This window comes from Alosa pseudoharengus, unplaced genomic scaffold (assembly GCF_046254945.1).
Source record: "Alosa pseudoharengus isolate Yale_2024_CS ecotype anadromous, Long Island Sound unplaced genomic scaffold, YU_APseudo_1.1 YU_APseudo_1.1_scf_16, whole genome shotgun sequence".
NCBI classification, from domain to species: domain Eukaryota; kingdom Metazoa; phylum Chordata; class Actinopteri; order Clupeiformes; family Clupeidae; genus Alosa; species Alosa pseudoharengus.
In genome coordinates, this window is record NW_027468630.1 from 22,283,078 (window position 1) to 22,294,620 (window position 11,543).

Consider the following 11,543-nt stretch of genomic DNA (forward strand, 5'->3'; position numbering starts at 1 on the left):
CAGCTTGCTGCTGATACTGTTAATGGGACTACAATGGTAAGCACTGTCATCAGCCAAGTCAGAAAATGACTGTATATTTAGTGTATTTGTGTGTGTGTGTGTGTGTGTGTGTGTGTGTGTGTGTGTGTGTGTGTGTGTGTAAGAGAGAGGGGGAGAGAATGAGAGAGAGAGAGAGAGTTCTGGGAGACAAGGAGACAGGGAAACGCTCAAAGACATCCTAAACACACACACACACACACATGCACACACACAAGCATGCACGCACGCACGCACGCACGCACGCACACACCCACGCCCAGTGGGCCTGGCTGCCATGAATGGTACATTGTACAGATGGGAGACTGCTTGGGCTGCCCCCTAAATCCTTCTGTCACCCCTCTGTTGTGGGGTAGAGAGAAAGGGGGTAGCGTTTTTAGGTGGGCGGGGTAAGGGTTTGTCTCCAAGAAGGCCTGAATAAAGCCAAATTTGAAAATGGTTCCAGCAACACTGCGGCCTCTGTGAGCGTTTCCACCTCTCACCCCCAGCCAGTAGGCCCTCCAGCCTCCTATTTGTTTTGATTTTGTTCCCAGAAGCTGAGTGGGGAGGGGGGGTTGAAGGGAGGATGTCGGGCTGCTTGGAACACTTACGAGATGCGTGCTTAACGTGAGCCAAGCCTTCTACAAGGAGGAGGTGGAGAAAAAGGGGGAGGACTGCTCTCTAGAACCCCAAAAAGTCAAAACTCCCCAAACACAAACCCATTCCTACTGCCCCCACCCACCAACACACAGGCTACCTTGTCATGTCTGCCTATCGTTCTGCCAAGCAAATAGCACTCACACACACAAACATTCCTGGCTGAGGGAAGGTTGTTGGTAAACCGTTCTCAAGTGCTTCCTCTCTCTCATGCAGCCCGGCTATCACTCACACTGACCAACCGAAAGCACCAATCGGACCCTTGTGGCGCAGTGATGGTGACATCGGGCTCCTGCTTTGTCTCAGTGACTGAAGGGTTACTTTGCAGGACCAGACATTTGCAGCCCTCTCTCTCTCTCCTCTTTCTCTCTCTCAGGGGCTCCAGTGACAGTGGCCTCGCCAGCTCAGCTCACGAAAACAATGGAGGCTTTATGAGTGGCCCTGCATTGGGCCAACAAAAGTACTCACAGCCTTCCTCCTCTCCACGTTTGCATCCCAGCACTGGGCCTGGATTTATGCTATAGGGTTACAGAGTCTAAAGCATTGTCAAAGATCAGCCTTCTGTTTAAAACTGCCCCCCCCCCCCCCCAACACACACACACACACTGAACTGAGATGTGGGTTTGAATCACAATGAGGAAGCTTCCTCTGGTTCTCATTAGCCTCCGCATATGGTTATAGGTTGTTAGGTACTGATCCACACAAACAAGCACAAAATAACATGTGTTGAGTAAAATATACTTGCGACATAGTTTGCTTTGTCATTCATATTTTATTACCTTAAATTTTCAACATATAAATATTTGTTCACTCTCTGTACAGAAAAAAACACTTTGTGTAAACAGCGATGAAATATCAGAGCTCACTTCTCTCAGATTAGGATTTAGCGTTAACAAAAGTGTGTTTTATTCTGGGACAACTCTTAAGTCCTCATCCAGGAAGCCAGTCCTATATATTGAACAAAAATAAACACACATTTTACACTATAAAGAAAAAATACTGTTATTTACCCAACCTTAGTTTTGTGTATGTACATGAGTGCAGATATGTGAAGAGAAAAAATGAACTAAAAGGAGACACTTGACAGAACTAGGTCACTGAAGGTGAAGAGACCAGGAAAGTGTGCTTCATCCACCCCACACAACCTCCCCCTCCACAGCAACCCAGTCAGTCCCAATTCATCTGCCAAAACCCAGGAGGGCTTTTCTTCATTGCAGGCCCACTTAAAGGACTGTTTCTCAGCTCCAGAGTCTAATATCAGCCCACATTCCACACTAGTTACACACTTCCTCAGGCAGCAAATGTAATAGTAGAGCCCAACCGTCCATATAGCTGAGGTTCAGGCAATATATTTTGTTTTCCAGAAAGAAAACACATTAGCCAGAACTGGAGCTTCGTAATTTAGCTTGCCCCCTCCTCTCCTCGCACTAAATTCATATTCCCTATGGAGAAGTCGTCCAGTTGGGGTCAAAAAGAGAGCTTTAGGTCAGAGTCATTAGAAGACAAAAAAACAGACAGAGGAGAACAGAAAACAAAACAGCAGAAGGAAGGAGAAAACTGGCAAAAACTTTCCACTCTAAAAAGTTTTCTTCATCTCCAAGAAACACACATACAGTACATTAAACAAAAACAAAACAAAAAAATCCTTCAAAATTGTGGTCAGTACGAGGGAACAACAACAAAAAAAAAACCCACACTGTGTGGAATTCTAGTGAACAGATCAACTTTCATTCTTTCACCATGTACAAAAGTTACACAACATGGCTTGCAATCCCGTGTTTGAAAAATCAGGCCGAATAACAGCACAATTATTGTGTTTTGGGGTGTCCTCTGACTGCCAGGAGGAGAGAAAAGGGGTCTGCAGAGCTGAGTGGAAGGGGGGGGGGGGGTGGAAGAACATGAGTTTTTTTAAAAAAAAGGGCAAAATGGGGGGAATGGGGTAGCAAGGGGAGGGGAGGGGTGGGGGTGGGGTGACTGCTGAAGAGCCTCTCCACTTAATTTAGCGTCTTGATCCAAAAAGCCTTGTCTGTTTCCCTGCGACACACCACAAATATTTGAAGGGTGATGGCTGCAACAAAAGGGCCTGGCGCGAAGTGCAGTGCTGAGCAAACACGGCCCACTGTTTACCTTCAGTCTTAATAAAGGCATACTTCAAGGGCTATTGAGAGGAAACAAAACAAACAGGAAGAAAAAAAGTTCAAGGGGGACACCAGGAGAGGGAGCAGGCCAGCAGCCTCAGTGTTGATACTCTTGTCATTCGGAGAGGGGGATCAGACTAGGTTCACTTCCTCCTCAAATAATCATTTGTGTAACAGCATCCTACCCAGACACGAGTGTGAGATGATAATCTCCTCGTTTAAAGTCCATTCAGTGTCCAGGCTGAGGCGAGGCCTACTCAACCCTTGAGTTTGCATCCATTCTTACTAGGAAATACAAGTCAATGCCTGTGGACTGTATTTCATTTTCAACCACCCCCAACTCTGTCTTTGCTATGGCAGGCTGTATCCAATCAGTAACATTTCAGAGGTGACCCATGGCGCTTAGCCAGGGGGCTAAGTCGATTCCCTACAGGGTTAGTGTGAGAACCATCAACAACAACACCACCATGTGGCAGGGCAGCCCAGGCGAGCCTGAATACGAAACCACTGTGTCAGGGTCCAGCATCTCGCGCTCCGTTTTAAACTCGTAGTCCTCGTCCTCATACACGTAATCCACCTCGGCGTGGTCTGACGGCACACCGCCGTCCCCGATGTTGCAGAGTTTGCTCATGTTCTCCTTGACCACCTCGCAAAACGGTCTCTCCACGCCGTCGCACACGCACTGGTTGAGCAGCATGCCGTTAGGGATAAAGAGCATTTGCTGAATTGTGCTTTTGCATCTTGACGAGCATTTCCGACCGTTAAACAGCTGACCACAGTAAGTCAAATAGGCCGTCAGGGAGGACTGGCAGCTGGCATCCTCCTCGCAACGTTGACGCGCCGCAGTGCATCCGATGCCTCCCGGCTGTGTCCGGGGAAGGCATGGCTCGATGGCCTGTTTCAACTTCCGGCACAGTGCGTCCTGTCCACAGTCGCACGTCTCCAGGCCAGGGCCGCTGACGGTCTGGTTCAGCCTCACCAAGGCGCTGATGCAGTGGCTCGGACACTGTCGCCTGTTCCCGCGGATGTTCCCCTCGCAAGCGGACAGGTACTGGCTGTAGGCGAGATCACACTCTGGCTCGTCGTGACACCGGAGTAGCGCTTGCCAGCAAACTAACTGCGCATCCAACACCACGAACGAAAAGAAAAGCGCCAGAGCGCTATAACAAAATTTCATTCTTGGTACACGTCTGGTTAACCAATGCGCACTTTTCCTGCGATTGTGTCTGGACATTCATGTAGGCCTTCTTGTAAATAAAAACATAGAGTTAGAATGAACCAAAAAGCCAGTTCATGCATGTAGGAGCGCAGGCTGCAAACTCAAACTACTCTTCCAAACGACCAAGAAGTAGCCTAATATCTCGGCACAAAATTTCACCCATATGTTGTATTCCAGATAAAGTGTATAGCAAATCGGGAGCGTACAAACCGCGTGGTTAGTTTTGGTGGCTAATCACTGCAGGCTTCCTAGGAAAAGTAAACTTCCAAAGTATGTCGTTGCTCAGAACAGAAAACAGCAAGATAATTACTTTCCCCTCTGTATCCTTCATCTAATCTTCCAACTCGTCGAAATGTTTCCACAGAGTTTGAACATTTCTTCCTCCGTCTTTTCCTTTTCGTAGTATTTTGATAAGTCCCTGGTCCTTACTGCCATACTCTCCCGCTATGCGTCTTTGTCCCTCTTGCAGTTACGCTTCACGCTTCGTTAGGCATTTCTCCACAACACCCCTCCTCCTCCACCCGCAGAAAAGAAAGTTTGCCTTCCCCCCTTTCTCAATTTACAACCCTCGCCTGGGATTGGTCGTTATTGAGGAGTGCGCCGTGGGACTCATTTCCATGACAACACTGGGTTTTTGGCAATCCGCACGTAAAATTCAGGATAAATAAAATGTGCACAACGTTTATGAAACTCGCGAGACGTGTGGTCCCCCTCAAGTAGTTCCATACATTTGATTATGAAATAAGTTTGGAGGCGCTCGAGAGAGGCAGACGGCAGATTCATACATTCCACTGACAGAAGCTCACATCTGCAACCCACCTCTCTAATTTGGAGCCCAGGAAAACAAATCACTTCTCTTTAACGATAACCCAAGGAGAAAAACCTATGTTTGAAATCCGTTTCCCTGCTAAGTGTACGCTCAAAGTCCCAAATAATGACCACCCTTTCCCGCTTCAGGCGAAGGTTTTAAATCTCTGGTTGATAGGAGAGAATGGAAGAGAATGGTATTTTCTAGCCCGTTTCACCTCTTTTGTGTTAGATTGGCCATGCAGTGGCCTTGTGTCTTTCTGTGCTGAAGATTGTTCACGCCCTGTGGGCAGTCAATAGAGAAAGGTTTCAGCATCAATATATTTTACAGCTTAGTCCATTCACAACGCACTCGAAAACTACCAATAGCCACGTCTTTCCTGCCATTGAAATGGAAACGAACCTGATGCGAAAAGAGGGAGCATACAGCGACTCCCAGGCCGTTTGGCTCTTTTACAAAACAAAGTTTCAGACCGCCTCGTGGAGAACCTGTCCACGTTTGCACTGCGCCAGATGGTCGACTTCACAGTGCCGCTTAGTCAAAACGTCGGTAAACGACTTTTGTGTGTCTAAAAGCATTTAAAGCATTTACAAAAGTGCCTTCAGCAGAACTGTCGTTGAAACGGGCAGGGGCGATGTTCAAATGACAGTAAAACATAGTAATTTTAGCACCTACACGTTTGCCTCGTCATAGTTCTAAATAACAGCAAAACTGAATAACTCATGGAAGTTTTAGCATATAGTTAGTGGGCAGCTTATAAGGAATCCCAACCCCTTATTGACTCTTCTGCGCAGTGTCCATTGATGAGACACACCGACAGGCCCAGTGGTAAGTGGATCTACCAACCTCAACCTGAATACAATAACAAACTATAAGTAAAGGGAGACAATGCATTTCAGTGTAACAATGTAACAGCACACTTAATATAGTTTAATAATGTGAAGTACCTGCACCGCAGGAATACATTTACCTGCTTAAAAACGCTCTCACCTGGCGGTCCTGTGCGACGTACAGGCGTGGGCTCCACCTGGTGTCCAACAATGGAACCACGGATATGAGTTATCAATGAAACCGCTACTGCAAGTGTACATCTCCATCAAACAAAGGCCACGATTTTACAAGATACAGGAAAGGAGAAACATCCCGTCTCTTAATGTATACATCAAAAACAAGTTTATTACAGTTTGAACAGTCATAAAAGGACGAGGTCTGAATATTACATTTCAAAATGAAGTCCTTACAGCGCAGAAAGGAATCAATGTATGTGGTCTATACACAACTGCAACCATAGAAAGATACTGATATTGCAAACTTATTGCTCTGTCTTATTAAAATATTTTTGCTGCATAAGTGGGCAGTAGACATATATTTTCCACACTGGGAGCATGTAAAGCTATGGAAAAGCCCTAGGAATGTATCACAAATTACAATGAAGAGGCTGAAACTACCAGCTACAGTTGGCCTGTTGGCAGATTATGCATTTGGCCAGTGATTATCCCTTAGTGTCAAAAGCACAGACTGCTTCTTCATGGAGGGAAGTTTGCAGACAGTTAGAACAAAGTGATGAAAGAAGGCAGATACTGACATGTTTCCAAGGGATGGATCAGAATTCATGTGTGTATCAGAGTCACAGTACAATATTACTCTCAACCAGTAGGGGTGACATTTTGAAAAACAAACAAACAAAAAAACAAAAATAGCAGCTAAAAGTCACCAGACCACCAGCACAACACTGTACCACTGAGACAGAGAGCTCTACAGGGCTATCCGGATGTCTGAAATTCACTGCATGGAGATAGGTGGGGAACAGCTGAAAGGGCAAAGTTGAAAGTTCAGAGGTTATTGGGGGGGGGGGGGGGGTAGCTGGAGCCAAGGACACAGACACGGGAGGTCAAAAATGCAGGCAAACAGTGATTTACATGAATACCCTTTAGTACAACAGCAACTTTTAATACATGTAGGCGGCATTTTGTTTGCAAACACCACCCTGGACAGAGTTAGCTGAGGTGTGCCTAAACTACTGGCAGTAATTGGAAGAGTGGCTGTGTCAGTTACACAAATGTAACAGCCTTTGTCACCAGGAATGTGTATCATTGGAAAGTACATGGTCTCGTGCTCAGCACATACACAGCTAGAGACTGGAAGTTTGTGACTGTGTGTGTAAATGTGTGTGTGTAATCTGTGTGTGTGTGTGTGTAGGGAGAACTCAGTAGCATTTTACTTTGCTATAAGAGCTATTTATGCAAAGTGTACCTCTGGTAGACAAATAGATAGATGGATGGATAGATAGATAGATAGATAGATAGATAGATAGATAGATAGATAGAGATAATCTAGTTATTGCAAGAGAATGAAAGTCAGAGGGAGAGAGTCAGAGAGAGTGAGAGAGACAGAGGGAGAGAGCAAAATAGTGATTACATGAGAGCACACTTCTCAGCGTTGTTCTTGAGGTCCTCTAATGTGGCCTGGGCCTTGTTCTTCAGGTGATCCATGTCCACGTTCTGAATGCTGGACAGCTGCCCGAGGACAGAGGACTTCTGCGCTTCCTCCTGGTTGTCCTCGGCAATCATCTTGGCCAGCTCCTCGGGGAGTTCCACGTCATCTCGTGCCGCCTGGATCTGCTCTGCGTCCAGCTCGTTCTGATGGACAGAAAAAGAGATGGAGGGAGGGAGAGGAAAGAGAGAGATGAAGGGATGGAAAGGTAGAGTGGGAGAGACAGGGCAGGGGTTGGAGAAAGAAAGAGAGAAAGAGAGAGAGAGAGAGAGAGAGAGAGAGAGAGAGAGAGAGAGTTGAAACAGCACAAAAATGTAGGGGAGTAGCGGAATGGAAAACAAATAATACAAGTTGTTATTCATGAGATAAAAATGTCTTGTATCAATTTGTCAGTGTTTCTCAATGACTACTGTCAACATTCCTTATTCTCAGTGGTTTCAAGGTAATGACTGAAATGGCAAAGTCATAAATGATCAATAATGGTAGGGGCACCTTTGGGAGTCTGTACTTATCACGAAAGTGAGTCCGCACTGTTGCTCGCTCGGCCTTCTTCTGTGCAACATCGGCCTCTCGCTCCTCCCTGGGAAACAAATAAATCCAAAGAGACTTCAGTGACAACACACACACGCAGTATTGAAAATGTGTCATAATTACCTAATAAGCTGTAAAGACATCCCTAAACCATCCTTCCTCCTCCATATCTAAACTGATGGATTTAACACCCACATATCAATGGAATTTGGCATGTCATGCTTCAGAATTATATGGTATTTAAGAAATTGCTTGTCACTTCGGCCTACTTACACAGAATGCCTCTCCAGTCAGCTGCGTTTATATGTATACAAGTCACTCAATTCAATTTTGTGTCAGAAATGGCATGTTTCAGAACAAGCATCCTATCTTATCCACTTATAAAGCTTTACTACTGTTACACTGTTATTTGTGCTTATGCACGACAAAACTTTACTTTGAATTTGAATTTCAAAATAAACAGAAAGCAAATATGTGACACGTCTCTAGATTATGTGCCTAATCAGTGAAATGTAGTAAAACAATCCCGCATAATGCCCTCTAAATGAACCCATATGCAGTACCCCAACAGCAGATAACAGTTTGTACATTTCTTCAGCTATAAAAAAAAAAACTGTGGGATGGCCTGACCTAAATAGGATAAGAGCAGTGCCCCTGTGTAAGCCCAGATACCCAATGGCTTCCCAAACACACCCGAGAGCCTATCAACAACAAGCCTCATACACACACACACACACACACACACACACACACACACACACACACACACACACAATAACACACATCATCTTGTAACAACAGGCGCAGAGAGGAGGGGGAACTCTGCAGGCCAAGCCAGCAGGAAGCCTATGTGTTTATTTGTTTGTTTGTGCATGTGTGAGTGTGTGACTGGGAGGCTGAGAGGAAAAGACAGAAAGAGAAAGAGAGAAGAGTTACAGGAAAAGAGAGAGAAGGGGGGGGGGCTTTTCTGTCTGCTGAGCCTCAGATGTGGTTAGCTGTCGGTCCACTGCTCCCTGTAAAGAGATGTCTCTCCTTTGGGGGGTGGGGGTGGGAGGCGCATAGCAACACTCACTCACACAGACTGACTGACTCAGAGTGACTGACCCGCTGATGCTCATGGATTACTGCAGCAAAGGGCAGAGGGCAATCCCAACCCCAACTCACTCCCTCTCCACTGTGCTGTCTTCACATATACTTTAGATACTACACACACACCACTGCACTTTTGTAGTGATGAACGTCATTCCGAGCAGAATTTACATATTTTATGTAATATTATTTGGTTCTGACGTCCGTGTGGATTGCAGGGTCAAATGTTTTCAAAAGGGGCAACATGATGTCTTAATCAGACCGCATTTACAGTCTAGGCATGTGTGGTTGTGGCCTTCTGTCAGGATTCTATAAATACTCAGTAAATATCTGAGGAAGATGACAGAATTGTAATTAGACGTCGTGCCCGAAGTGTCTCTTGGAATCTCCGGTAGGGGGCAGACTTGGGATGGGCGACAGTTGAGAGAGCCGGGGCCTGTTCTTTTCAGAGGGAACGCCAAAATGTTGGTTTGAACCCAAAATGTTGTAGATTTTCTAAAGACACGTACGCACAAAGCCTTTAAATGTATTTAAACTTTGGACATTTGGGAGAGGTCAATGACACCAGAGACATAGATTTAGATAATAGAATTGTTTAAAGAAATCATTGCTTGTGTGCGGAATTTGACCTCTTCGTGTTGCATAAGCAAGGCCAGGGGTGATGTTGCACGCGGGGAAGGACCTGTTGTTAGCCAGTCATGTCGCATCACCTTGGTGCAGTGATGTCATGCTAACTTGTGACCTCTGGACTCGCTAATAAGACGAAAGGTGCTGATTTGGCGCTAAGAGCTGTTGGCATTGCGCACAAAGGTTGCGTGTACTGAGGGGTTGTGTGTGAGAGCTACACCTCGGGTTATAACTACACTAGCTGAAGTGCCAACTGTGCTTGAAAATGTCACACGTGTGGGCATGTCATACCATACACCACGATGATGCGCCGATGCCACCAATATGGAGAGCTCAGTGAACAATCTCATCAGCCTATCTGCGCTTGCTTTCTTTGAACGACGATGCCAGATGTATGACAATACCTCTACTCCTGTATCCACGATGACAATTAATTTGATTAGAATGCAGACTGGACAAAGTACACAAACCACACTGAAATGTTTATAATTACAGCGCCACAACCCGTGACTTCATGTAGGTTACATCATACGGTGGGTTACTTATGCCACATCAAATTATAAACTTGATTTACATCAAAGTTACATTCACATGATAATCTATAATCTCTCTGAGAGAAGCAGACAGTTCACAAGGGCACATCAAACTAAAGACATGCAGTGCAAAGGAATGGGAGGCCAGCCAGGCATCTGCACTTTTCTGTTTGGGGTGCTCTCTGCCCAGAAAGCACAGCTGTTACTTATACCCTGACACCTTCAAAGCCTAACCATAAACTAAACATCACATAACAAAAATCACTTAATTTCTTTTTCAATTTCTTCTCTATATACAAATATATGGATTAACTAATTTAAAAACATTTACATAAAATTGAGTAAGAAACTATAATAGAAAAATCATATTGCATAGTGCTCACGAAAGCGGGATAAATCATTTTGGCTACATCAATTGGCATGTATTTAAATAATCCTGAACTCATTTACAACACAAAAACATGATTGCTGGATACATGAGACAATCCGGCCTGATTTCTCACACTCCTTCGTGTAAAATATGGCCGTCTAACGGCATTCATTATCATCTCTGGTTACACCTTGCTGCACCTGCGCTTTGCTAATGAATTAAATGATTTCCTGTTCCTTAATTAGAAGGAGAAATCCAAGAAACGGGGGAAATGGAGCGCAATACCATGCCTCAATCGCGAGCGCAATCTCCTCGAGCAGGGGAAGCAGCTGTGCGTGCAAGAGAGTAGTGGATCGCGCTGTCGCGCAAATCGGCGCGTGGCGCACGGGGGGACTACTCGAGCACTACGCTCCAACATCTCATTCCTCTCCTATCAACTCTCATTTTTTACGGCAGCCTATCATGATCACTATCGAAATCAGGCAAGTGAATGAAACTCATGTCCAACCCGTATTATCAAACCTTATGCTTACTTTTCCTCCTGCAACTGCTGCTGATACTGTTCGAACTCCTCTTCGGTCATTCCTTTGGCGGCCGCCTCTGACTTCTCTCCTTCGGGTTTGTCCACTCCCAGGTCTCCTTTGAGGTCTTTCAGTTTACCCCCCACCATTTGTTTCACTAGAAAAGCCATCGTGCGTTTCACGGAGTCCTTTATGCGCCAGTGAAACCCTTCCCCTCACACAGGAGTTGTGGCAAAGGTCGCCTTGGAGATGTCCAGCGGAACGCGGAGTAAATCCAACAAAAGGCACTTCAGATCTGGTCAGTGGACGATCACACTCATTCGTACGATGGAGATAAACAAAGTCACCCCCAAACAGTTTCCTGAGATGTGTCCTCCCCGTGGGATCGCAGCGATTAACGTTTCAGCACTAACGTCAGCGGACAGCTCCTCCGCCGCGGCAAGGTTAGTCTATGAAGAGCAGCCGAGGACTGAGTCAACAAGTTTGACTGCCTATTCGAACCAATCCTGGTTTTCCTAACCCCAATCCCCCCTCTCGTATTG

At 45.6% G+C, this 11,543-nt stretch overlaps 2 protein-coding genes across 2 annotated transcripts; both read right to left on the reverse strand.

Annotated features, from left to right (window-relative positions):
* Positions 1 to 1,430: 1,430 nt before the first annotated feature.
* Positions 1,431 to 4,533, reverse strand: LOC143125745 (growth arrest-specific protein 1). Its single transcript, XM_076287474.1, has one exon. It carries the CDS (start codon positions 4,042 to 4,044, stop codon positions 3,238 to 3,240), a length of 807 nt encoding a protein of 268 aa, XP_076143589.1. The 5' UTR covers positions 4,045 to 4,533; the 3' UTR covers positions 1,431 to 3,237.
* A 2,718-nt stretch (positions 4,534 to 7,251) lies between these two features.
* Positions 7,252 to 11,171, reverse strand: cplx3b (complexin 3b). Its single transcript, XM_076288158.1, has 3 exons — positions 11,014 to 11,171; positions 7,823 to 7,910; positions 7,252 to 7,476 (listed from the first exon to the last, which is right to left on the reverse strand). Exons 1-3 carry the CDS (start codon positions 11,169 to 11,171, stop codon positions 7,252 to 7,254), a joined length of 471 nt encoding a protein of 156 aa, XP_076144273.1.
* Between the last annotated feature and the right edge of the window lie 372 nt (positions 11,172 to 11,543).

What these genes read in the sequence shown, in the direction of transcription:
- LOC143125745 (XM_076287474.1), bottom strand. Translation starts at nt 4,044, where the DNA reads ATGTCCAGACACAATCGCAGGAAAAGTGCGCATTGGTTAACCAGACGT.
- cplx3b (XM_076288158.1), bottom strand. Translation starts at nt 11,171, where the DNA reads ATGGCTTTTCTAGTGAAACAAATGGTGGGGGGTAAACTGAAAGACCTC. An exon ending in CAGCAGTTGCAGGAGGAAAA is followed by an intron (nt 7,911 to 11,013) that starts GTAAGCATAAGG and finishes TTTGTTTCCCAG; the next exon opens with GGAGGAGCGAGAGGCCGATG. An exon ending in ATAAGTACAGACTCCCAAAG is followed by an intron (nt 7,477 to 7,822) that starts GTGCCCCTACCA and finishes TCTGTCCATCAG; the next exon opens with AACGAGCTGGACGCAGAGCA.